Source organism: Cavia porcellus, unplaced genomic scaffold, assembly GCF_034190915.1.
Source record: "Cavia porcellus strain 051 isolate PalLab524CR breed Dunkin Hartley unplaced genomic scaffold, mCavPor4.1 scaffold_5, whole genome shotgun sequence".
NCBI lineage: Eukaryota > Metazoa > Chordata > Mammalia > Rodentia > Caviidae > Cavia > Cavia porcellus.
Genome location: NW_026947488.1, coordinates 32556136 through 32582712, shown reverse-complemented (window position 1 = coordinate 32582712; position 26577 = coordinate 32556136). Strand labels below are relative to the sequence as shown.

General features: G+C 52.2%; 1 protein-coding gene across 3 annotated transcripts in view; it reads left to right on the top strand.

Moving 5' to 3' along the window:
• Syndig1 (synapse differentiation inducing 1) overlaps positions 1 to 26342 on the top strand; it is an 81896-nt gene extending 55554 nt beyond the window's left edge. For all 3 annotated transcript variants that reach the window (XM_063248605.1, XM_003476364.5, XM_063248606.1), the window contains exon 4: positions 25307 to 26342. In XM_063248605.1, coding sequence (XP_063104675.1) covers positions 25307 to 25465 — 159 coding nt within the window. In that variant the 3' untranslated portion in view covers positions 25466 to 26342. The remainder of the gene's footprint in view (positions 1 to 25306) is intronic.
• The last annotated feature ends 235 nt before the right edge of the window (positions 26343 to 26577 follow it).

Below are 26577 nucleotides of genomic sequence, written 5' to 3'. Positions count from 1 at the left end.
CCTCAGGAGTCTCCATGTCCTTTTTCCCCAGAGCAGACACATTCATTTGCCAGTGAAGCATGAAATTACAGCCTCACCTCAGCCTCTGCTGTCATCTCAGCGTGAACAGGGGGAGGCAGCCCTGTGTGGGCACAGGCACAGAGTCCCCATGTGGATGCAGGTGGGGGGCCCAGCCCCCACATGTTGCAAGGAGGAAGACTCCAGGATGCTTGTTAGTGGTCTCCTTTGCTCCCAAGACTCTGGGGCTGAGGCTAGAGCTGGCCGGCCTGAGAAGGTTCTTCTACTGGCTGCAAATTAGTGCCCAGCTAGCACAGGAGTCTCTCAGCAGGTTCTGTGTAGGCGACCTCGGCTTAAACTGGCAGAGGAGAAACCATAAACCATTTTTTCTCCCACCATACATGCTAAATGGTGCCTGGTCATTTCCCTGGCGGTCCCAGGAGAAGCCAAGAGCCAGGAGTGGCTGTGGCCATCCCAAGGGCAGTGATCTATTGGAGACAGGCACAGGGAGAATGGCTTCTGATGGGCTCAGGGCGCCACAGTGGCCTCATCCGTCTACCTGGACTCCTTGTGAATGTGTCCCATGATGTGTTGCACAGATCCTCCTCCAGGATAGGCAGAACTCCAGGCACCCAGTGACTAGCAAGAGGAGGCAACTTGGGGACACAGCAGGACCTGGAGAAGGGACTTGGCAGCAGGCGGATGGAAGGATGGGTGGATGGGTGGATGGATGAGTGACAGATGGGTGGTAGATGAGTAAATGCTCATAGTGAACTGAACCTCAAACAAGCAGGAATAGTTGCACACCAAAGGGGTGGTCAGGACCCTGGAGAGGCACCCCTGCACCCAGCCTGGCACGGGCATGGCCGCTGGCTTTCTATGTACTGAATGGTGATGGCCATGGTGCCCACACTTCCCTCCTGTACCCATCTCCAGGTGTGCCTGGGTGTGAGAATGGGCACACAAACTTCCTGGGTTTAGATTTCCAAACTGAGGATGGGTCTGAATATTTTTATTTGGATTTCACAGTCAGAGGTACTGCTTGTCCCAGAGGTGACAATGGGCTCCTTGCGCATCAGCAGGTGCTGAGTGGGGGATGGGGTGGAGAGGCTGTAGCCTGGCCACTGCCCTCCAAGGTCTCTGCTGCCCATCCCCACCCTTTACCCCCAGTTTCGGGAGCCAGGCACGCAGTGGACAGCACTTTTGTCCTAAAGATGGCAATTACGACAGAATGAGGTCTGCTGCTGCAGCAAGGCCAGCGCTTGGGTTCTCTTTCTGGGGAGGCAATTTCATTCTCGGCATGGTACAGCCTCTGAGGCTGTGTCTGATGACTCATGACATTGTTCCTACAGTGGTCAAAGGGACTTTTATTATACGTGAAGCAGTAAAAACAAAGTGAATGCAGCTTTTGCAGGCTTTTGAGCTCTCTTGAATCTCAGAACACTGTGTGTTCGGGAGCAGTGGCCTGCATGGAAGGAAGGGAGGGTTAGCCCCCCCAAGACCCCAGGGCCCCCAGTGCTGGAGAACAGATTCCCACCTACCCCAACCCCCACCCACTACACAGTCCTGCATTTCTATACAGAACTCAGAGAGGGAGCGGCCGTGTCCTCATCTCTTCTGAGCCTCCTTCCTAGCAGTGCTGCCCTCTCGGTCTGCAGCTCTGGGCTGGGCCGTGGGTCCCTGCTCAACCCACACACAGACACAGGGCCCCAGCTGCCCACAGGGCAGCACCGCCTGGAGGACGAGTGGCAGCAAGTCAGCAGACATGGCAGACATCGGCCAGAATCAAATGGCTGCCTGTTCTGAGCCAGGCTTTGGGGAGAGACTAGAGGTCGCCCCAATGCCTTTTAGTCCCCAGGCATGAGTTGTGCAGCCCAGAAGAGGTGACAGCCAGAGAGTATGTGCCCAGCCCACAAGGCCACCTGCTCTCTACAGGAACCTTCCACCACCCAGGGTGGCACTGGGTTTTCCTTTTGTCACAGCTGCCCACTGAGAGCTACACTGCATCTGCTCACTGTCCAACACCGATCCATAGGGCTAAGCAGGCATGGGTGTTCCAGAGAACAGGGCAGAACATGCATGGTGGCCTGGTCAGCTCAGTGGCGGTGTGAATTCTTAAGGTCCTGTGTTCAGGTTCTGCTGTCTCCAGCAGCCACTCCGCTGTGCTTTGGTTTCCCAGTCCTAACAGATGTGGAAGTCATTCCCATGAGTTAGAGGCGGAACTGGGGTCCTAGTCCCAGGAGGCTTTGGGTGACATGGGCGTGCAGGGACAATGCCCCACAAGATCCTTGGGCAACCTCCTGTGGATATGAGAAGGGAACTGTAGAGCTGAGGGTCCCAGGAGCCCTTTCCAGAGGACAGAGCCATGGCGACACCTGCTGCTGAGAGCGCTCACCACTGTGTCCTCTCTGGGTACCATCCCAGTCAAGCATCATCCCTGGGCACAAAGGTTTTCTGCAGAGGGCTAGGCGTGGCCTCCCTGGGCAGAGGGTGGCCAGCTGGGCTGGGCTGGGCAGGGATGGAGCCAGGCATACAGGGAGCAGCTGGGGGGCAGCGGTATGGCCACACTGCATTTCCCACAGGGCTCACTGCTGGCCAGGACCCCAGAGCCCATTCTGTGCTGGAGTCTCAGTGAGGAGGGCTGGATGTGGAGGTGGCACACTTAGGAATGGAGGCTCTCGGGATGCAAGGGTGGAGCAGCCCTGTCTGCCAGGGGACTGCACTTGCTCATGTTTAACCTCGGCTGCGAACCTGCCAGGGAAAAGCTGTGACCTGCACTTAAAATGAGAACAGATGAGGGCAACTCCTGGAGCCGCAGGGGAACTTGCAGGGCACAGGGATGGACACTCAGCATCCTGCCTCAGGGCATAGGTCTGCAGCCTGACTCTGCTTTCCATCTCTAGGGACTCAGATGGGAGTAAACAGATGTAGGACCACGGCCCCTGGAACCTGCCGTCCTCATGACCCATGTGAGGTGTGGTGGCCTAGGAAGAAGCCATCAGAATGGGCTTTGGGATTTGCCGTTGGGGCCCTGTACTGGGTCCCCAGGACAGCAGCAGGGAACCCCAGTCTTGGGGCTGGGACAGACACCCAGGAGATGTGTGTGGAGTCATCCGGCAGAGTCCACTACATTCCGGCATTTATTATATCATTATTTAATTTCATTTCATAAAATGTTTCTTTCTTTACTAACTGCAACCTTATGACAATAATTAAATGAGGAAAGGGTTTTCAGAGCCAGATGATGAATTTACGGATCACTCCAGCCACAGAACCACAGCCCCTGGAACACAGAACCATTCCCCTGGGGCAGTGGAGCCAGTGACCATGTCCTCAGGCTCCGGGCGCTGTCCTGTCCCACCAATGCCTGTATGCCCTGCTAGGGCCCATTGGCACACAGAACTGATGTCCAGTGAGGAGGCACAAGCAGTAGACAGGAGGAGAGAGGGCGCCTGAGCTCCAGGGATGGGGAGACCACACCAGGAGTGTGGGGAGTGCAGGACTGGACAGAGACTGCAGTGGCATTCGCAGAAGGACCTGCAGAAGGAGACATTGCTAACAGAGATTGGGACTGGCCCTGAGGCTCCCCTGGGGTTTGGCCCAGGTCACCACAAGGCCACGACTAGACCATCTGTTGGGAGACGCTGCAGGTTTGCTGGAGGAGGAGGAGGAGGAGGAGGAGGAGGAGGAGGAGGAGGAGGAGGAGGAGGAGGAGGAGGAGAAGGGTCTGAAGGAGGATGTTTGCAGCAATGAGGACACTGTGTAGCCTCTGTGCCTGTTGGAGGGAAGAGCAGCCCAAGCAGCAACCACCTTTGGGCACTGGGGATGGTCAGGCTGGAACAGGAGTGCAGGCTGCCTTATGAGGAACAAGGTCAGTTGGCCACCTCTGCATGTGCAGGAAGAATCAGTCACACTGGGCTGCAAAAGGCCAAGCAGGGCACTGTGGGGGGCAAGAGGGCCTGGGTACTGGGCACACACCGTGGAGATGCCCGGGCCTTCACCAGTGGTCCCTGAATCCTGCATGCACACACACTTCAGTTAAGACTTTGCACACATACAAGAGGAGCAGAGCGAGGTGACAGCCTGTCCTCTCCAGAGCCTGCATCCTCAGGGGTGATTCACCAGCTGCTTCCGGCTGAAGACCAAGAAGCACACGGCAGGGGCTCTGGCACATGGGGGGGCCTGGGACACAGACATGCATGGAGGAAGGGGCAGGGCTGCATATGTATGGCCTCCCTCAGCTTGCTGGGGACCATCAGGGGAACCCAGACCGAGGTCCAAACCCTGGCTCCAGCCTCCATGTCACCTTGGGCTAGGCTGTGACTACTGGGCTTAAGGTACCTCACCACCTTGTGCCAGAAGAACCACACGTCTGGCTTCAGGGACTACCTGTCCTCACAGAGTAGCTAAAGCCTGCTCCTCTGTCCCCAAAGAGGCAGTGGCCCTGCTGTCACTTCAGAGACCCACTGCCTTCTCTCTGACCACAGCAGGACCAGAGGATGTGAAACTGTGGAGAAAATAAGCCACCTTGGGTGAGGACAGTCTCTAACTCTGCATGACAATCCCTCCAAACTCTGCAAGTTCAATGCACCACCTTCTCCTTCTACAGGAGAGGCTTCCAGAGGAGGATATGGGATGCAGGTGCGAAGCCACCCTCAGACCCCTGGTGGAACACAGGGTGGACGCCACCCTTGCTACAACAGAAGCAGATATTTCCCATCTCATTTCCACTCGGGATGTCTAGGATGATTGTCACTGCTCCAGACCATTTCCCAGAAAGAACCCTGACTCACGTCCCTGCATGGCCAGAGCTCTTTGCAGAGCCCATGGTACCATCTGTGGCCCTGGCTTCTGTCCTAGTGCTGTGAGTGGCCAGCCCTGCCACATCCGATGCACAGCGCCCTAGGGTCCGGATGGTGACCGCACTTTCCAGATTTTAAATGTGGAAAGAACAAGCTGATCTGCCCTTGGGAAAACATGAGGTCAGGGAGATGATTTGAAAATAGGGCATGGAAAGCAGCTGGGGACTTCTGCTCACTGCTCAGGGTGCTGGCCTCCTGCAGGTGTTTACCTCACCACATGACCTGCTCCAGCATGCATTTGAGGAGCAGCCAGGCAGGGCAGCTGACCAGTGACCACCTGCATTTGGGAGGCAGCTAGGGAGGTGTAACCCTGGCCTCCAGACTGGAAAGGGCCTCATGAGATTCCCTCACCTACCTTACCCTCAGGGCAGCGTCTACTTTGTGGCCTTGCTTCTTAAAGGGCCATCGCTGTGTGGTAGCATTTCCTTCATTTTCTCCCAGTGCGCCCATTTGCAGCTTGTGCTGGAGATGTTGAGCTGGGCAGGGGCCCGGCTTCCCGAGGTGCTGAGCCAGTGCCCAGGTCTGGCTGGGTTGGAGTAGATGGACTCCCTGTGAGTCTTGGCAGAAAGGTCTGTGCGTCTCAGCTCCATAGGGCTTCACTGGACTCCCCAGAACCCACAGCATACTCAGGGTGTTTGTGCTGCACTGGGGATACAACCCCAGGCCAGCAATGAGGAAACCGAATGAATTCAAGGTGGTCACTTGCCACACTGGTGCCCAGCTCCACACTCATGGCCAGGGACCCCACCCCAGACAGCTGCCCTGCACCTCACTCTGATCACAGCTCTCCTGTGCAAGGATACCAAGTAGGATTGCAGGTGGGGTCTCCAGGTCTGTGTGGCCCTGAACCCTGAGCAGGCTAGCAACCACAGCCTGGGGCAACCGAGTGGCTGCGAGAGGCTGAGATGCCTGAACCCAACCACCTCTCAGCCCTGGGAGCCCCAAGTCCGGGTTACATAGCAGCCCAAAGCCCATTCTGGGCCAGGCCTGTAGTGTAGACACTGACTCACTAAGTCCAAGACACAGCCTATGTGAGTGATGCGTGGTCCCACAGAAGAGGTGCACCCCACAGGGTGGCCTACTCCACTTACCTGGGCTCGGGAGAACACTACAGTTCAAAGGACAGTGCAGGAGTGGGCCCCACACCTGCAAGGCAGAAGAGTAATCCCAGCATTGCAAGCACAGGGTCTGCACTGAGTGCCCAAATCAGTGTGGGCACAGGGACAGCTCTGATGGGCCTGGCGCATCCCTATGGGCTCTGATGGGCAAGCAGGGTCTCCAGGTCCAGCACAGCCAGAGCCAAGTCCACAGACGCCAGATGGGGCCCCTGGGCTTTAGGACACCCTGGCGTGCCCATGTGTGGCTCCCAGCACACCACTCATGGTCACTTTTGCTTTTGCTGTTTCATACCAATTTACTTTGTTTTCTTGCTTGTCCAGGGAATTTTTTTTTTTTTTTTTGAGATAAGGTCTCGATATGTAGTGAGGCTGGCCTTGAACTTGCTTGTGTAGTCCAAACTTGGCCTCAAACTTATGGCAATCCTCCTGCCTCAGTGTCCTTGATTACTTATCAATTACTTTTCCATTTATCTTTCCAAAAAAGTGTCCATTTGTGTCTACATTAAATCTGTTTCCCTTGCAAATATTGAGTACAATACAAAGGATGCATCTAGTGACACAAAGATTTACAAGATTAGCTGACAGTATCTGCCCAGAGTCAAATGTAGAAAAGTGCAAGAGATCTGTCCTAGCAAGACCCAAAGAATCCAGTTGAAGGGTTGGAGCCCGAGGCAGCTTTGGTCCTGCGCAGCCCACAGCCGCAGCGGAGGAATCTGCAATGGGAGACTGAATGGGCCAAGAGGAAAGCCCCGGGGCTGAGCTGGAGGCTGCAGAGCCTGCACCGCAGCAGCAGGCAGTGCAGGAAGCTGAGGAATCTGCTTCGAGAACCAGGAGACTGCACTGCATACTGGAGAGGAAGGCAAGGCTGGTGCTCCTCACAGGCCCTCCTCCCAGACCCTCCTTCCCAGGGCTCCTCTTCCCTAAGGCTCCTTCTCCCTGGGCCTCCTCCTCCCCACCTCTCCTCTCCCCAGCCATCCTCCACAAAGGCAAAGATCAGGGCTCAGCCCAAGAGCACACCCCAATCTTCTCTTGAAAAAACCCAGAATGAAAGCTAGCAGCAGCGAGACCCTTCCAAGGAAATTGTGTGAAATCCTCCCCTTTTATACACGGTTCTGACAACAGGCCCCCTTTAGTGGGTCTCCCATGCCAGAACCACACCCACTCAGCTCAGCTGGGTATCACCTCCTTGACAGTGAATTCACAGCTGCACTTTGTGACTTTACCCAGGGTGGCCCCTGGCAGTGGAATTCCCTTCAAGTTCCCCTGCAGCCTCTCAGCTTCTGCCAGGCCCCCTCATGGTTTATTTATGTGTCTTCTTTTTCAGTTCTGCTATAACTTTTTTTCCTGTTCTAATTACCTGCCAAGATTTTCAAGCTGCACTTTTGTCTCTGGAACATGGAAGCAGAGGTGTTTTTTGGTCTCTGCCTGGTAATTACAGCCCTGGGGTCTACCTTTTCTGCACACCCTATTTTCCTGATCCATCTTCCTGGACCCCTGGTCGCAGGTGGGGCACAGTTCAGAGCGGTACTCACAGAGCATCTGGAGGGTCAGAGGGCTGGTGGATTCTTTGTTCTCCTCACACAGCTCTTTCTGGGCTTTCCCAGGACTTGGGCTCAGTATGGGGACACCTTCTTCCGTGCACCATAGTAGTGTAGGGGGTGCCGTGTTACAGAGCATGCTCTGCCTCGGTTTCCCTGTGGCCTCCCATTGTGGCACTCTGGCCCACCACAGGGGCTCATTTAACCATGTCTCTCTCTTGGGTGGGCTCTGAGCCCCAACCCAGATCCTCACTACCCCACCAAGTAAGCAGAGCTGGCCCTCTGCAGAGTACCCCTACAGGCCAGCAACCCTCCCGGGTGTGATGCCCCAGGCCCACCCGCCCTCCAGAGCCTTATCCCCTGGTTTGGGCTGATAATGATGCATCAGCTTCTGTCTCTTTGGTGCTTCCTACACTGCTCTTTAATGTCTCTGCAAGGTCTCCTAGCCCTGCATTACAAGGTGTAGGTATTTGTGTTTCTGCATGCCCCTGGTTGCATGGACCAGGAACATGTGCCCTTTACAATGATGGCACTTTGAGTTCAGGATGTGAAGTCTGGGTTGAGAGATGTAGTCTCTGCTGCTGGAACACTCATTACCCTGGCACTAACTGGAGCCCAAACTGCCTTCTGCCATGAGTGACCAGGAGCTGTCACACAGCTGGGAAGGGGGGGGGGGACTAGACAGGACCAGGGCCCCACCTCCTTCTGACACCAGGGAGAAACCTGACAGGGAGCGATGGAGAAGGGACTCCTGGGGATGGGTGGTGGAGTACTTGGGCATAGGAGGACAGAGAGGAGACTCCCTCACAGTGCCTAGGACAGTTCATTTCCCCACCCCGTGTGATCTGACATGATCACTGCCCTGGGACCTCTTCCCCAAACATCCAAACTGAATGCTCTGGGTGTTTGTCTTTCTAACCATTCCTCCCCTAGAGCCCCAGAATTGTTGTATTTGACTCCCTAAGCTTAGTAACAGAGACTTTTGAGATTTTCATTATTTTTTTCCCAATCTTATATGCCTAGGACATGTCGTCATGAGACAGCGAAACCTTTTGCTCTCTACAGCTGCTGGCCATGCCCAGTCATCAAGTCTCGGGTAGCATCCTGTGTACCCCACCATCTCCTTCTTTGTCCTCAGTACATTATTCTCAAGTGTGCCTAGGTTTACAGAAACTGAGTCCCACCCGTGATGAGTCTGGTAGGCAGGGACTGCTGCAGGGTCAGTGTGCCTGTCAGGAGGACCCATGGGAACCTGCTGAAGTCAGGGAGCAGAAGAGGGAAGAATATCCCAGCCTGGGGGTGGAGGGCAGTGACTGGACCTCCTAGGAAGAGAGTTCAGACACTCAGCAGCCCAAGGGGGCTACAGGTAGATGGAAGCTTGGTGGCCCGGCTGCTAGAGCCCAGCCTGGTGGAGGCACCACACTGCTTTGTAGACAAATCAGTAAGAAAACATTGCCAGGGGACAGGATGGCCCCGCACACATGGGCAGAGGTGCAGCAACCACTCAGCACTTGTCGGTGTCACTCCCGGACGGCAGGAAGGACACACAACAAAGTCTGGCAGTGGACAACCTTTTCTTTTATTTTCCTTCTCCGTACAGCCTGCCCCGGGAATCCTCCCGGCCGAAGCCTCTGTTGGTCCGCTCCCCGCGGCTCCTTGCGTGCTTCTCCCTACAGTCTGTCCCGAAGCCTCTACCGGTCCGCTCTCCGCGGCTCCTTGCGTGCTTCTTCTGCTTCTTTTGCTTCTTCTTCTTCTCTTGGCGGGAGAGGCACTCACTTTTATAGGGTTCAGTTGTTGCTAGGCAGACTATCTTACAGGGCGGGTTGTGAAGCAGGAGATCTTACAGGGCGGGTTGTTTACCAAGCAGGAAGCAGGAGATCTTACAGGGCGGGTTGTTTACCAAGCAGGAAGCAGGAGATCTTACAGGGCGGGTTGTTTACCAAGCAGGAAGCAGGAGATAAGCGCCATCTTAGCACACTCGATGGGAGGGGTAATCTAGCTCAGGCTTTGCTCTTTCCTACAGGCCTCACGTCCGTCACTCAGGGTGACCTAGTGGTGCTGTGGCTCCCAACAAGCACTCACCAGGTCTTCATGGGCACTAGGGGATCTCTCTGTCTCTGTCTCTCTCTGTCTGTCTCTTTCTCTCTCTGTCTCCGACTGTCTCTCTCTCTCTGTCTTTCTCTTTATATGCATATTTAATATGCTGATTGTAGCATCTGAGAGCTGCTGTGTACCTTCTGAATCCATAGTTCTTCATAAATATTAATGATCTGGGGCAGCCAAGACAAATCAAATTTCTGATCTTTTTTCTCCCCCTTGGAATCAATCCCTGACTATAACTTATTTGGGTGAATAAGTGAACAAATACATCATGTCTGATTTTTTTCCTAAGACATTTTGGATGGATATCTTACAGATGAGGCATGGTCTCAGTAATCAGTAGCTTGGTACTATAATCATGGGGTATAGCAGACTGTGCAGGGTGATGTCCGTGTGCTCCCCACACATGTGGAACCTGGGTTGAAATCACACTCTGCTGAGGTGCGAATGCTTCTTCTGGACTTGCAGCGATCTCTGGGGACATTTCCTGCACATGGTTGTTCTGTGGCATTCGTGGCTGGAGTTGATAGGGTGCCATGAGCCCCCACCATAGTCCCTTTGCTAGCCACTGAGACCAGGACCCCACATCCACAATTCTTAGAGGAGAGATTCGTTCTGTCTCACCTCATGTTCTTTAGAGGATTCAGTCCCCGATTCGCTGGCTTTAGGGTGCAAACATTGTGGTGGAAGAGTTGGATGTGGACAGCTGCTCACACCATGGCAGGCAGGAAGCAGAAAGAGGAAGGAGTGCCTTCTGCTCCCTCCCCAGTGACCCCTGGACTCAGATGGGCCTCGCCTCCTAAGAGTGGCTCAGTCCAAGTTCATCAGTCAGCTGATCTACCAATGAGTGCAGTACAGCCATGATGTCATCACCTTCCAAATGTTCCGAGCTCAGGAGATGTTGGGGACATTGCCGATGTAAGTCACAGCCCCTGAAGGCAGAACTGCCCACCTGGCTCACTGAAGACTGGGGCCTTCCACTTACCCAGCACCAAGGGGCAGGAACCAAATGTAATGCCCAAGTCCAGGCTTCTGAGACCCTGGCCTCATCCATGAGCAGTGCTGTGGCCTTGTGGGCCTTTCTCAGTCCCACAGAGCTGACCCAGTGAGGTTTCCTAGACCTCTAAGCCCACCCAGCCAAGCAAAAGCCATGAGAAACTTTGGCCACATTGTCTTCCCAAAGAGACCTGAGAGTGACTGTCCACCCACCATAGGTGGCAGGACATGGGCCATACCTGCAGTCAACCCAGAGTGACATCTCCAGCCTCCACCTCTGTCCTCTACCCTGGTCCCTTCTGATGGTTTCCAAGGCCAGGAACTTGGACGCTGCAGCACTGGAGAGGCAGGCGGGGTATGGAAGGTCGTGTGGACCAACCACACTGGTAGGAAGCCACCCAGGCTATATCATTACTTTTACTTACCATACAGAAACTAAGGGAACAGTTTCAATGCTCAGTGTTCGCATATCACAGTTGGTCACCAGGAGCCCTGAATGGGCTGGTTAACTGCAAGATGGTAGAGTTGAGAGTGGTCGTGTGTGCCACAGAGCTTTCTGAAGTCACTGCATTACCCTGGCCGAGCTCAAACTTGCCATCTTCTGCCTCATCCTTCTAGAGGGCTGGGATTGCAATCTCAGCCACCATGCTCAGTGATAACAAGGTTTTGGAGCTCACAGCTGTCCACTCACACCGTCCTCTTGCCCACCCCTGCTGGGACAGCACTCCACTGAGCTGAAGAGGAGGGAGACCCCATTCCTGCTAACCTCTGGGGCCAGAGGATCTCCATCCTCACCTTGCCCGATGCAGGCTGTGAGTCACAGCAGTGAGGAATGGGCTTGCTATGTCCTCCTGTCACATGCAGGCTTCATCATGGTGGCCACAGTGCCTGCCGTCCTGAGCACACAGCTCTGCAGTGGCCACTTCCTTGCCCCTAAGCACCTAGGTGGGGAAAAAGATTCATCTGGAGCCAGGTTCCACAGCAGCAGTCCAGGGTCAGGGTGTCTGGAAGTGAGGCCTGCAGCGTCTCTGCTGTGAGGACCCTAAGGTCACAATGTCCCATCCCCAGGACCCTAGGGTTCATCCTGCTCTCTGCACTGCAGCAGCATCTCTGACCCACAAGCTTTTCCCTAGCCTGCTGCTCTGTCATTCGAAAAGCTGGAGCAGAGAAAGCCCTCCTTGCTGGCAGCTCCATTATCCTGGCGGTTACCTGGTCCCTTGGAGCTGGGGAGAGGTGTGCAGTGTCAGCGTCCCTCCTGCTGTATCAACTGCCCTGACCTCAGCACGGTAGAGCTAATGGAGCAGGCTAGGCCCTGACTATAACCATGGTGCCTTTTCCTTCCTCTGGAAGTCTCTCATCTCTGCCTCTCCCCACTGCACCTCGTGTCTGTGCACTCAGTATGCGTCAGACTCCTGTAACCAATGACCTCAGCATCTGCCCCACTCATCCCAGACTGAAGCAACAGGAACACAGCCTGAATTGAAGCTTGGAAGGACCCACGCATGTGCTCCCCTACCATGCAGAGTCTCAGAGAGAACTGGCAGTCGGCCCTGACGTTGGCAGGGTGAGGAGTGCCTCCCACAGGCTGAGTGGCTGGAGCAAGTGGGGCTACAATGGGATCTTCTTGGTGCTTTGACAGTGGATGGTGAGCCTGTGTCAGGCCTGGGCTCCTTCACAGTGGCCCCAGCTGACTTTGCCTCCTGGGTATGGATCCTCCAATCAGGGTAAGAGTAACCTGGCCAGGGCTGGACCCTGCATCTGTGTGCCCACTGTGGACCCTGTATCTTTGGACCCAGGGTCCTCCCACCTCATATCCAGTCGTCACTGTCCTAGTGAAATCCCTTCTCATGTTTCTCCTATGAAGAAGACTGGAAGGCAACATGTCCCCATGGGGCCTTCACCCTGCCTCTGTGTCCCCAATACTTAGGAAGCAACAACACAACAGGGATGGAGGTCGGAGTCACTGTACCTGACCACAGGACAACTCTACACATGGCAGGTGCTGCCTGGGCATATGGGACAAGGGAGGGGCAGCAGGTGCAGGGCTCAGCTTCCAAGCCAATATCCTCAGGCCTTAGTTTGTCCAGCGTGAGGCAGGTGTTTGGAGCCTACTTCTTTCCCAGGGAGCAGCCACAGCAAAGAGAAAGGAAGGTGTGGACAGTGCCAAGAAGCCAGAAAACCACCTCCCCTTCCCATGCCACTCATGCCTTCTGACCTCAGTGCACCTCCCAGCAGGGACCATGTGGCAACAAGAAGCAGGCACTGTGCATATGCGCACACACACCCATATGCACACATATATGCCTGTGTGCACACACATACACATCCATGTGCTCACGCACACCTTTGCACATACTAGCACACACCTGGCTTCAGGACACTATGCAAACCTTGTTTTTATTTTAATGTTAGGGTGCAAGCACACAGTGTTGTGCTGCAGAATCCTTGCTGTGCTTTGACTGTTTTCCCCTAAGCCCCTGCATGGAGACTTTGTCCCCAGGGTTGAGTGTTAACAGTGTCCAGAGCCTGAAGCCCCGGAGCATGCTGTGCTGAAGGGGGCTGCAATGGGGTCCCGAGGCAGCCTCAGTGGCTTCCTAAGAAGGGCAAAGCGATGGAGCTGGCACCCTCACCTTGTTCCACCATAGGACACCTCTGCCACCTCAGGCCATTATGAGGCCTCACCCAGACTCCAGCTCTGTGCTCTCCAGAGACGTGAGCCACGCACCTCCCTCCTTCACCAGTCCCCAGGTCTGGGCATTGTGACTGGGAAAAGAGCAAAGACACAGGGCAGCCCTCGAACTCCAGTGTTCCCCCGTGATGATGGCACAGGCATCTCTTGGATGGTGATCTGGCCTCACCGTACCCCAATGCATGGCCTCATCTGATGTCATGCACAAAATCAGGGAGGAAGTGGAACTCAGCCTTCCAGGCTCAATCCCTGCATGAGGCAAGGTGTATTATCAGGTTCCAGATGAGGAAACTGAGGCCCAAGACTCTAACATGGACCCAAAAACCCAGTAGCTAATGCAAGTTCAGAGTCCTGGAACACACAAGGAGGAGGTGAATCCCTCATCAGGATAACACCATGCCACTTCCTGCCAAGTCCCAGCCACCATCCATGTCCTCCCTGCTGAGTGTACAGAACGAATCTCACAGAATGCCTGCACCCAGTTCGCTGGTAAAGCACAGGTTTCTACTGAAGATGATGACCTGGTAATGGTTGGTCCAGACCTAGCAGCCTGAGCTGCTAATGCACACAGGTGCTGTGTGCTGGAAGCTGGGGAGGCATCATGCAGATGGTATGTCCCTGCTCTGGGACACCTGGGACCTCAGCTGGGGAGACTCAAGGCTGGGATGACTTGAGAGCCAGAGGCTGAGACACCTGCAGCTATCACCACTCTCTGCTTGGGATGCTGTGCTGGCGGCCAGCTGGGGCTCCAGCCAGGCCATGTCCATGGAAGGACTCAGGCCATCTGTCCTTGAACCAGCTGGGTCCTCGTCATAGCAGCCAACTGCTCACACAAGCCAGGTGTCAGGCTGCCTGCTCTGCTAGTCAGGGCAGTGGGGGACTAAACAAAGACATCAGGGGCAGGAGCATAGAAGAGGAACCTCAGCAGCTCTCTGGGGGAGGTCCAAGAGCCTGCATTCCCGAGAGAGAGAGAACAGAACGAGCACACCACACATCTGCTCTCAGAGCCCCAGGAAAATGATGACAGGACAACTTTCCTTCTGAAGTGTCTTACCCAAAAAGAACATCCTGTTTCAGGTTAACAAGACTCCTGAGACCTACAGTGTCTTTAGCGCCTCTGTGTGCCTTTATACACAGCTGGCCCAGGCGTGCTGCAGAGCTGTGTTCCCAAGTTTACACTCTGCTTGTTCATGTGTTTTCCAGTCCTTTTGCCACTGGTGCCAGCCATTGGCTGATCTGCTGGTGTCTCCTTTCTTCCTCTTCATTTTCAGTGGTCTTCCACTTACCCAGCACCAAGGGGCAGGAACCAAATGTAATGCCCAAGTCCAGGCTTCTGAGACCCTGGCCTCATCCATGAGCAGTGCTGTGGCCTTGTGGGCCTTTCTCAGTCCCACAGAGCTGACCCAGTGAGGTTTCCTAGACCTCTAAGCCCACCCAGCCAAGCAAAAGCCATGAGAAACTTTGGCCACATTGTCTTCCCAAAGAGACCTGAGAGTGACTGTCCACCCACCTCTGTGTGCCTTTATACACAGCTGGCCCAGGCTGTGGGCTCACCCTGCTCTTGATGGGGAAACTGCTCTGGAAAAGGCAGGAAAGTCCCCTAAGACAGCCTTCACTGGAGTGCACCCCAAAAAGTGACTGAAGATCTGAGGACCTCTCCCCCCGCCCATCCCTGCTCTACTGTCGGGAGCAAACTTTGCTTGGGCCTGGGGCTTAAATGCCTCTTTCTGTGGAAAAGTACACAGGAACCCCAAAGCCACCAGGGGAGGTAAAAATAAGGACATTAGAAAAATTTGAAGATTCTGAGACCTAACAACAATAAATATCAAAAACGTTCCATCTCCTCAGCATGCTAACATGACCTCTCACAGCAGAGACTCACCTTACTTACCCACCCCCCATGCCAGCTGCCTTCAGCCAAATCTAGGAACACATTCCAAAAGTCAGGAGAGGCTGAGGGGACTGGGTGATCAGCAGAACCAAACACAACCTTAACCCAGGAGTTGGAACCTTCCCACAGACCAGGGAGTGAAGACAGCTGTGACAGCGACCCTAAAGGCTCTCACGGAAAAGTAGGTCTCATGCAGGAATGTGGGTATTGTCAGCAGAGAGATGAAAACTGTAGAAAGATGCTAGAAATAAAAATCAACTTATGGGGCTTGCTGCTGTAGACCTGAGTCCTTGCGGATGTGGAAAATCGTGTCATAGGGTTCACAAGGCTTCTTAACATGGCCAAGGAAAGAATTAGTGACGTTGGAGATAGTCAAAGGGACGACCCTCCCTGAAACAGAGAGAATAGACTGGAGAGAAAAGCAGCAGAACGCAAAGCTTTAGAGCAGCAAGCAGTAGAAAATGCTGAGAGTGTGACCACACCATGGAGGAGAACTGTGCAGAGAGCTCACTGTGAGGTCCCAGACACTGAACGCAGTGCTGAAAAGAGGAGACAGTGCTAAGGAGGTGAGAATAAAACCCAGCAAATAGCAACCAGGAAGACCCAGCTGCATCACATTTAAACTGTGGGAAAGTGAAAGCAGAAAGAAATCTGGAAGAAAGATGTCTCCAAAGGAGGTGAGCAGGGTGAAGCTTGACCTGTAGGAGACGAGGGTAAAGGTGACAGGCATCGTCCTCTCAGAAAGCTAAGAATGTGCAGGACAGGGAGGAGACACGGGTAAGCAAACAACCACAAGAGCTGCTCATGGGGAAGCAGCCTTCGAAAGCTGAGTGCATGCCGTCTCAGTCAGCGAAGGAAACCTATTGCCAGCAGGCCAGGTCCGGAGGAAATACTACCGCAATTCTTCAGGCAGAAAGAAAATGACCCAGGCCAGATCAAAAACTATGATGAAGGCTTACATTTAAAAATTACTACAGCAAAAGACACATTGCATTAAGTCCTTTCAAAATCCTCTCCCTTGGTTCCAACACACTTACCCATCATTCTTGACACATTCTTGAAGCAATTCTAGAAGCCCTCTTTCGTGGGTATTTTCTTCATTAATGCCCTGAATTGATTCAAAACATTCATTGCGACTTCAGTCAAATAAAAACATGATGTTGTGCCCTCATCCACCCTATTCACTGGATCTGATACAAAGGGACTCTAGCTGCCTCCAAAGGAACCATAGAGGCAGCTAAGACAGCAAGTACAGACTTGTGAGTACCAAAGAGGACTCCCGAGATGCTTCAGAAAGTGGCAGAAATGATACCATGAGTGTGTGTGAAGTGAGGACAGTAACAGTAACATGTCTTTTACTGCAATCTTTTTAATTCAAACATTTTTATCATGCTTCAAATATTTAGAAATGTGGATCTATATAAAGGAAGAAAGAAGGAAACACAAGGGAAATATAATATTACTCTTAATTTACAAGAGGCCACTAGAAGGCTTGCCTTCTGTGGGCAGCCAGCACAGGCAGGGAGAAACAGCCAGACCTGCCCCTGTGCACCCACCACTATCAGAAAGCTTGCTTCCCTCGGATAACCAGTGCAGGCAGGGAGAAGCAGCCAGATACGCCCTCTGTACCCATAGGCTGGCATTGGAGATGCTTGCTTCCTATGGGCAGCCAGCACAGGAGGAACATGGTTCTGTGCGCCTGCTGCCATTGGGGAGAGTCCTAGGGTAGCCACATAAGCTGAGAGAAGCAGCAGCCCCACCACCATGCACTTACGGCCATCAGGGAAGCCTCAGTGTAGCCACATGGATCTAGAGAAGTCTGTCCCACACCCCACTGCCTCCCCGGGAAACTGGGTTTGGAGAAATCCAGGTGCCTGGCCCATTCTCCTATACCACAGAGGGGCAGCCAATGTGAGAAGTGCCTGAAACCAGCTTACTGAGAGAAGCCTAAGAAAAGGTCAAGATGAAGGAACAAAGTGCAATCTCAGACCTCCAGCCCACACAGAACAACTCTGGGAGATATAGCCGTGGAAGAAAATGGAAGTTGCACACCTGAAATCTCTGAAAGCATAGCAACTGATGTAAAGAAACAACTTTATGAGGCTGTAAAAGTAATCAGATCAGAAATAATATCTCAGGTAAAAGAAGAAATCACAAACACAGTGGAAGAATTGCTGAGCATAAACAAAACAAAAACAGGAGCATAGAAAAATGATGGAAACCTTGAATGAACAATATAGTAAGGAATTACAATGCATGAAACAGTTTCAAAGATATATATAGAAAATCAAAAATTCCATCAAAACCTGGCCAAACCACCTGAATTAATGTGAAGAAAGACTTTCAGACCTTGAAGACAGGATTGCAGCTAGCAATCGTGAAAGAAAAGATCTCTTAAAAATAATAAGGTACCAGGAAATAACAATCCAGTGGCTGCAAGATGACACAAAGAAAAATAATTTAAGAATGATACATGTCAGTAAAAAGCAAGGGCCAATATAAATGACATAAAAAGACAACTTATAGAAATAATAGCAGCAAACATGGGGAAAGGACCTGTATTTAGATGAGTGAGGCATATAGAACTCCAAGTTGTCATAACCAAAATCTACACCCAGACATATAATAATCAAGATCCCAGAAATTCAGCACAAGAACAGACATTAAAGGCTGTTAGAGAAAAGAAATAGATCACCTAAGGGCAATCCATCAGAATCACAGCTGAACTTTCAACACAAACCATCAAGTCAAGAAGAACATGGAATGAAATGTTTCAAATCCTGAAAGAAAACAACTTCTAATCCAGATTGATGTGTCCTTCAAAACTATCTTTCAAAATTATTAGAGAAATACTTTCATGATAAAGAACAACTGAAGGAATTCATGACCACCAAACCAACCGTACAAATATTCTAGAGAGAGATAAAGAAGACCAGTTTCAGGAAGAGCAGCAAAGTGGGGGGTCACCAAACAAGGCAGACAATCAAACAAAGGGGGAAAGTCAGGAGCCAGCAGCAGGAGAGTAGCATGACAGAGATGAGCCGGTGCATGTTGGCTGTAACCATTAATACAGACAGCCTCAATTCACCAATAAAAAGAAACATGGAGGGTGGATCCAAAAACAAGATCCATCAATATGCGGTATATAAAAAACGCATTTAACTCAAAAGAAAATTCATAGACTGAAAGTCAAAGGAGAGAAAACAATTGTTCTATGTGACAGGAAACCAGAAAAAAAACAGAGGTGACTTGCCCATCAACTGCAGAATGGGTAAGAAAGATATAGTATTTTCATACAATGGAAAGCTACTCAGTTATAAAGAAGGATAATGTCAAGGCTCTTGTAAGTAAATGAATACAACTTGAGATCATGCTCATGGGTGAAATGGTTCAACTCACATGTGTAAACATCATGTTATCCTCTAGTGTAAAAAACTGAAGGAGTTAATGGACCCAGGATGTCATGTTCTTGGGCAAGTTTAAATGCCCACTGAATCTGGGTATGTACTATACTGCATGTTTTTTGAAAAGAAATATGTCAGAAAATAGAAGAGATAAAATGAACTCATATAAAATGCTCAGTGGAAACCTGAGAAGGCTGAAAGCAAGGACAAACAAAACAAAGACAACAAGTATGCACAGTGTCTTTGAAGAGTGTCACTCTGGCTGCATGAATCACCCCTCAAATTCAAGGACTCTGAGAGCTTGTTGGCCTAGAGAAAGACAGACAGAAAGAGAATGGGAAGGAGGAAGAGAGGGAGAGTTTGGTGATGACACAGAGAAAGGGGTCCAGCTGTAAGCTGTTTCAGGAATCCCTACATTAGCTGCAAGACAGATTGAAAGTAAAGGGACAGAAAAGATGCATAGAGCCGACAGGAATCAAAATAGCTGGAACAGCTGCGCTGACTTCAGAACAAGGACGAGTACAGGGATTTTTTTTAAAGGCAATTGCGTAAAAACATGGACTCCTAGCTACACAAAAGGCTGCAGTAGGATCTGAGTTTGAGGACAGCATAAGCAACTAGGCAAGACTCTGTCTCAAAATAAAATCTCAAGAGGATGGGAAGCCAGAATTACTCACTGGGTTTAATCCCAGTACTACAAAAGAAGTGTCAGATGAAACAGCACTGAACACCTGTGTTCTGACAACTGTGTCACCATGAGGCAAAGACTGAGAGAGCTGAAAGAGGACAAGGGTGTGATTCCAGATGGAGGCCGTGAGCCTTCACTGTAACAAGTCACTGTAACTGAACGAGTCTTCACTGACTTGAGTAAGTACAATCTATCACATCACCAAACTCTGGATGTGTCTGTGGGTGATTGACATGCAGAACAGCCAACTGAGGAGGGAGACTCACCCAGACATGGGTGGCACCAACTAACAGGCTAATAGGCTTGGAGCCTGGATAGAATGAAAAGAGAAAGAAAATGGTCTCCTTTTCCTCAGAGGAGTTCTAATCTTCACTATTGCCTTTGGACACTGGGAAACCACTCAGACTGCTTCAAAGCTCAGGGGCATCTAAGAACACCTGAGGATGTGATCCACTGTCTAATGCAAGTGCACAGTGAGGCACAGTTATGTAACGGTGACTTAGCATAGTAAACCCGTGTGCACTGGTTACAGCACTGTGTAAGAATGTAAATATGAGATAACAGCCTGTGAAAGAATCATACACTAGAGACACAGGCAGCTCTTGCAGCCTTGTGCTCTGCCTACTGTTGTTACTAATGTCTTGCACCCAAGCTTTAACCTGGGAACCTCACCCTTAAAAACTCCCTCAGGCCCCCAAGGAGCTGACACATTGGTTTCCAGCTCCTTCAGGCTTCTGATACACATTCATACCAGTGACTCTGCAGTGAGCTCAGGCCTTCAACTTTTACCTGCTATTAGATCCTCTGGCTTTCCTTGTGTAAACTGCCATTTTGAATTCTTCCGTCTCTCATCCACAGAGTGCTATTTTGGATTCTTTCCTGTCTGGTGCTATAAGTTGACCTCATAGGTCCCTGTATAATTATACAACTGTATAATTATATTCCCTGTCATCTAAATTACTTTTTTTGATGTCGAGGCAAAATACTCAATATCCAGAGTTAAAGGAAGAAGGTTTTATTTCACCTTGAAGTTTGTAGAGGTTTCAGTCCAGGGTTGGCTGGCTCTCAGGTAGTGTGGCCTGGCAGAGGGTCATCACAGAGGAGAAATACTCCTGGCAAAGCAGGCAAGAGGCAGCAAGGCATCAAGAAGTAACCAGCCTGCCTTTCCCTCTTATCCCATCCTGGCTTCCAGTGTTTTGGATGATGCCACCCAGAACTGTGCTAGTTCCAATCAACAGGCTGATTTTATGCCACATCCCCTTAATCTCAGCATCACACACCCTAGAACCAGCCAACTCTGAAAGCCCCATCTATGTGTGCATGAGGCTTTAGGGGGACACCTGGACACAAGCCACAGCACATATTGATTCTGTTCTGCTAGTGAACACTAATAATGCAGAAGCTTCTATACCCTCATCAGTATAAAAAGGAGAGAGGTGACACCTAGACCGCACTGCCATCACCTTGACCTTCTTGACTTCCAAAGCAGATTCCATCCAGTGTAGAAGACACTCTCCCAAATGCCTAGGAAACACCTTACAAGGTTAAAAAAAATTTTTAAAGATTTAAAAAATTTTTAAAGACTCAAGTTCCATAGTAGATAAGAAAGAAGTTAAAGCAGAAATCAGCCCCAGAAAAATACCTGAAAATTTCTTAATATTTAGAATTTAGAACACTTCTTTTTAACCTATGTGTTAAAGAATAAACCTCAAGAAAACTTAGAAATATTTTGCATGAAATTACAATGAAAATAATTGAACTTATGAGATATAGTTAAAACAGTGCTTTTAGCATAAAATGCATGTAGCATTGCATGCATGTTTTAGACAAGAAAGATCTAAAGTTTACTTCAGCCTCTATCTTAGGAAACTAGGAAAATAAGAACAAAACAGTGTTAAATGAAGGAAATAAAATTAGAGAAAATATCAATAATATCAAAAACAGGAAATAAGAGAGAAAAATGAACAAAACCACATGTAAGGTTTTTTTTTTTAAGATTTAAAAAGAAAAATGAGTAACCCTTGAGAGATAGGTCTAGTTAGTGACCGCCAACTGGCTAATGAAACAGGCAAGGGGCGGGTCCTCTGCACTGGGTGGGCTCTGTAGATGAAAGTGCAAGAGATGGGCTGACTAGCTCCTGAGGCCTCCAGCTACCACAGCGCCAGGCCAGTGGAGGGTGGGCATGACTGTGCCTGGCACGCCTGGCTGCCCCTCTTCCTGCACGGGACCCGCAGGCCTGAAGAACACAGTGCCGCCCTACAGCGTTCGAGCTTTCTGTGCGGGGCTGCACAGGTGCTCAGGACTGGGATGCTCATGCTGCAGCCCCACACCCTGAGGCCCTTTGCCTGCTTGGGATTCTCTCGTGGCTTTCTCAGGAGTTAAGCGTGGGGAAGGCTCCTCCGTGCTGGGACTGATGCTGTGTCTCATCAGCAACAAGCTGCTCGCCTTCCGGAAAGGGGGCATCAGCAGGCTGCTGGGGACTCAGTATCACTGTCCCTGAGATCAAGGTGAAGGAACTGTGGACTCTGGTGTCCCCAAATGCCCTGGCACAGCACCCTTGCGACCTAATCTCATGACTGTTTGACGTGGGTCATCACCCTGGACAGCAGTGTGGTAAGAAATGCAAAAGGAGACCAGGTGCCTGCACTGCCAGCACTTGGGAGGCCAAGGTCAAGGCCGGCCTAGACCACTCAGTGAGACCTCATCTCAGAAAACCTTTGGAAGTGACAGATAGGGAGCTCTCTGCTGCACAGTACCTGTAAACACATTATCCAAGTGGCCAGTACACAGCAGGTGGGGGGTGTTGAGCACCTTTGATTCTTTGTTCTCAGGGCCCTTAAGATGGGAGCAGGATGGTCCCCAGCTGCAGATGAGGAAGCCAAGTGTGGAGGTTTGGAAGGCGGACACCAGTTGCCGCACTTCCTTATGCAGAAATTCCCAAGAAAGAAGCAGGAAAGCAGTCAGCGCCAATTGCTGAAAGCTGGGGGAAGCTTCCCAAACCTGCCCGAGACCATCTGGGCCATGGAGAGGTTCCAGTGGTGGGCGCTCTGGGGCTCCCATGCAAGGGCAGGCAAGGGCCACAGCAGGGCCACTAGGGCTCTACTGGGCACAGAAGGGCCTGTCTGCTGCTCACAAGGCCACACCCTGTCACCTGGCACTTTTCCTTCTCGTCAGCAGCTAACTCACAGGCTGACAGCAAGAGCTTGACTGGTTAGGGCTACGTCAGCCAGGACTCCTGCAGCCAGGGCCCAGGGCCACTGCTATACAGCAAGCAGTGTCCTCAGACAGGGACCTTCAGACCAGATGAAGGGATCTTTGCTTCCCTGACGGGATTCTACTGCTTGGCCCAACATCCCCTCACCCCAAGCTCACCTCCCAGGCAGTTTCCTTTAACAACAGCATGGTGGGGATCTGCGGTTCTGGGGGTGGGGTGGGAGCCGCTGCCTCCTGCCATGACCTGTGCCACTCTCGCCGCCCAAATGATCAAGGATTCTAGGGTGGATCTTCTTTCTAGGCGCACTTTGGATTTTTAATGAACACCTAGTGGTTGAACATCCTCTGTGACATGGGATGACACTTCTGCCCCTGTACACAACATGTGATGACCAGATCAGGATGCCTGGCAGACCCACCACCCCAAATGTCACCCTGTCTTTGGTTGTTTTCCAAATAGCTGTAGAGGGAAGTTAATCTTTCCCACCATCTCCAGGGCTGTTCCTGCTCTGTTCTGGTCCTCATGCCCCCAGGAGAGTCACAGGGGATACATGGCTGTGTTTAATGTGAGTATGCCTGTGGTCGGGTTAACACCATCATAAATATTCATGAGTGCTTGGGGAGAAAGCATGCCTGGCCTTGTCTGTAGCCAGTCGAAGCTGAGTTCCAGAAATAGGACATCCTTGGCTGCAGTCTGGATGGAAGTCATGCCAGCTCTCCCCTGAAGACACAGTGCAGGCCCCGCCTCTCTGCCTGGACATGGGTTTGGTCCGACGGGAGCAGAGCTGGTAGCTGGCAGCTGGTGTCTCATCGGCTCTGTCTTAGGGCTGTGTTATGCATGCTAGTACTCTATTGCTTCCTCTGTAAACTGCTACTCAGACCTCACCCATGGGGTTCGGATTTACTGCCTGCAAAGGCTTCTGAACTCCAGCCACTCCTCAACAGGGTGCCAAACCCACAACACAAGTGGCTCTCCGGTCCTTAGCGCTGGCCCTGGGCCCACACAAAACACTGCCCTCAAGTTCTCCGCCTCCACCCCTGCCTGTGCAGCACAGAGCTCCACTGAGGCAGTCAGACTTGGTCACTCGGGGGTTTTGAGTCTCTCTTTCCTAAGTGACCCTTTTTGTTCCTCCTGGCCATTTCCGAGTGCCCACCTTGGACGCTGGGCACAGAAACACTGGCGAGGTGCTGGCAGCTCTGTGCTGGGGATCTCTTCTGTTGTCTTCATTTCTCCTGATAGAAACTTAAGCTTCTAAACTGCACAGTTTAGGGCGAGGCTAAACAAAGGCTTAGCTTTCTGTGGCTTCCCTTTGACTGCCCTCTCACTATGCACTGGTGCCACTATTCTCTGCTGTAGCTCAGCACCCTCTGCACCGGGCTGGTCCTTGCAGCTCTGCTGTCAGGGCAGCTAACGCAGGACTGAGGGTGCAGCCTGTGTGTGACAGGTCAGATGCATGACTACTGTCCAAGCCAGCTGGGAGCTGAATCTGGTCTCCACCCCAGGACTGGCTCACACGTGACCCACGGGAAGAACCATGGAAACTGAACACTATGTGCTCCCCCACTGGCTTCCAACAGGTCCCACAGCCTCCTGGGCACACACAGCTACTCAAGGGCAGAGTCCACTGCGAGGGCACCCCCAGGGATGAGCGGGACAGGAGGAGACAAGTGGGACTGGCAAGTGGGACTGTCGCTCAGAGGGAAAAGTGTCCTCATCAGCCTGGAGGCTTCTGTCCCAGGGGGGCTCCCTGCTCCACCTGTCCTCCAGCACAGTCCAGGGTTGATGGAGACTCAGGTGGCAGCAAAGCCTTGTTCACTCTCTCTGCGCCCACACCCTGGCGGTCACACTGGGGTACGCTGCAGGGCAGTGGGCTGGGAGGCTGCGGATGAGATGGAACTCAGTGGAATTAACCAATTACCATGGCCCCTCATTGGCTGCTTTGTCTAAACATCCATGGGCACCTAGACTCAGGGCAGAGACAAACCTGGGGTGGCACAGAGCAGAGCCTGGCCTACGAGACAGAAAGTTAGGGGTGAGGCAGGAGGCCACAGCAGGCGGGATGGTGCCCAGCACTCTGAGGAGCCCCAGGCTGGTTTGAACAGGCCAGGGAACCCAGTTCTCTGTGTGCACAATGTGGTGACCCCCACATTGGCCACAGGATGCATAGATGTCAGGAGGACTACAAGAGTGGGTTACCGCTGTACCCTCAGCCTTCACAGCACCCTTCAGAATTCTCATAGAAGATGCGCTGGCTCTCCTGGGCCACACCTGCCACCCAGGGACGTGGCAGCCACAGGTGTGATGCAGCTGGTCTCACTGGGGTGCAGCAGGATGGGGAGAATGGGCCAGAAACGCGGTCTGAGGTCAACTGCAAAACCCCACATCAGATCAACGTCCACCTCACAGCCCCAAGACGCCCACTCATAAACCCACAGTCCTCCTGTGTGGCCAGGCTCTCAGGTGGGGTTAATGTACCCAAGAAGGAATCTCACCAGCCAAAGCCATGGCAGTGCTATAGCCCCCTTACAGCCAACACCCAATGAGCAGCCTCGGGCCCTGGCTTCCAGTCTGGGAAACCAGCCCCGTTCTTGCCTCTCCTTGTCACAGAGACTGGCAGGGTAGGTACATGCTTGCTGCAAAGATGGCCACTGTCACACAGATGGCAGCCCCACCCTCACCCATGCCATCTCCCGGGTCCTGCCCCCTAAGATGTCCCCCCTTGGCCAGTTAGGCTGGAGGGGCACGGGTGACCCCACACTGAAGGCTCACCCACTCTTCACTGTCCTTTCTTCTTCTCCTTCATCTGCAGACAAACAAGGCTGTGGCACAGGGCGACTTCCACCAGGCCAGTGCCAGCTCCCGGCGCGCCCTCTTCCTGGCTGTGCTATCCATCACCATCGGCACGGGCATCTATGTGGGTGTGGCTGTTGCCCTCATCGCCTACCTCTCCAAGAACAACCATCTGTGAGCTTCCACGGGCTCAAGAGCGACCACATTGGGCGGGTCAGGCCAGGGTGGACTATACTGCTGCCCGGAGGATCCACCTCGATCCGTGTCCTCCTTTAAAACCTTCATCATCACAGCACTGAGTGGGCTCCACACACTGGGCTTAGAGCCCAGGCTCGGGGCTGTCTGGAATGAATCCAGGTCACGGATCACAGCGCACAATTAGCGCAGCTCTGCCATGCCTCGAAGGCCACCGCATTAGCAATATACAAACAGTTAAAAAAAAAAAAAAAGTATTTATTTTTATGGAACATGGTTAAGGTGCAATAGGCTGAGGGCAGGGGACACCCGCTTTGCTGTCGGTGGCTGCCTGGCTTCTCCATGTCTCCAGCATCCACGCAACATCCTTCCCAGAGAAAAAGGCTGTGGGCCTGGGAACAAGGAGCACAGAACGTGTGCAGGGTACCTGTGTCCTCTGCAGAAGGTGGAGCCCCAGGACGAGAAGCCAGAAAGACGCAGTACTGTCCCAGGCCCCTCCTGCCCTCCAGGCCACCATCAGGCAGGTGGCACAGTGGACACCCAGGCTTCTTGAAAATGGCCCCACAATGGTATCAGGAACCAGAGGCAGAGGACCAGGAAGACCCTGGTGCCCTGAATGATGGCCCTAGAGGGGCTTGCCCGGTCCTAGGCAGTAACAACGATGCCGACCCTGGACACGGTCAGGCCTTATTCTGCTGACTCAATGAATTGCTATTTTCTTGTCATTTTTTTAAATGCAACTCTTGCTTCACACTGCTTCAGTTACCAGACGAATGCTGAGAAATAAGTCACCACAGACATCTTAACACCATCTCACAGCTGTTTTACGGTGTTCATTATTTAACAAAAGTTATCTTTTAGCTTGTTTGTGCGTGGCTTTTCTTTCTGGTGCACAGTGGTGGTGAGGTTCCTTTCTACCAGGTCCCAGGAGAGAATCCTGCCAGTCCTGGCTGCTTCCACACCACCCTACGTTACTGTCACCCTAGTCCCCTCATAAGGGAGAAGCCCTGGCTCCAGGGAGGGTCTCCAAGAGGCACCTGAAACTTCCTTCCACCTGGACTCTAGCACCCAACCCAGAGGCCCTGGCAATGGGTT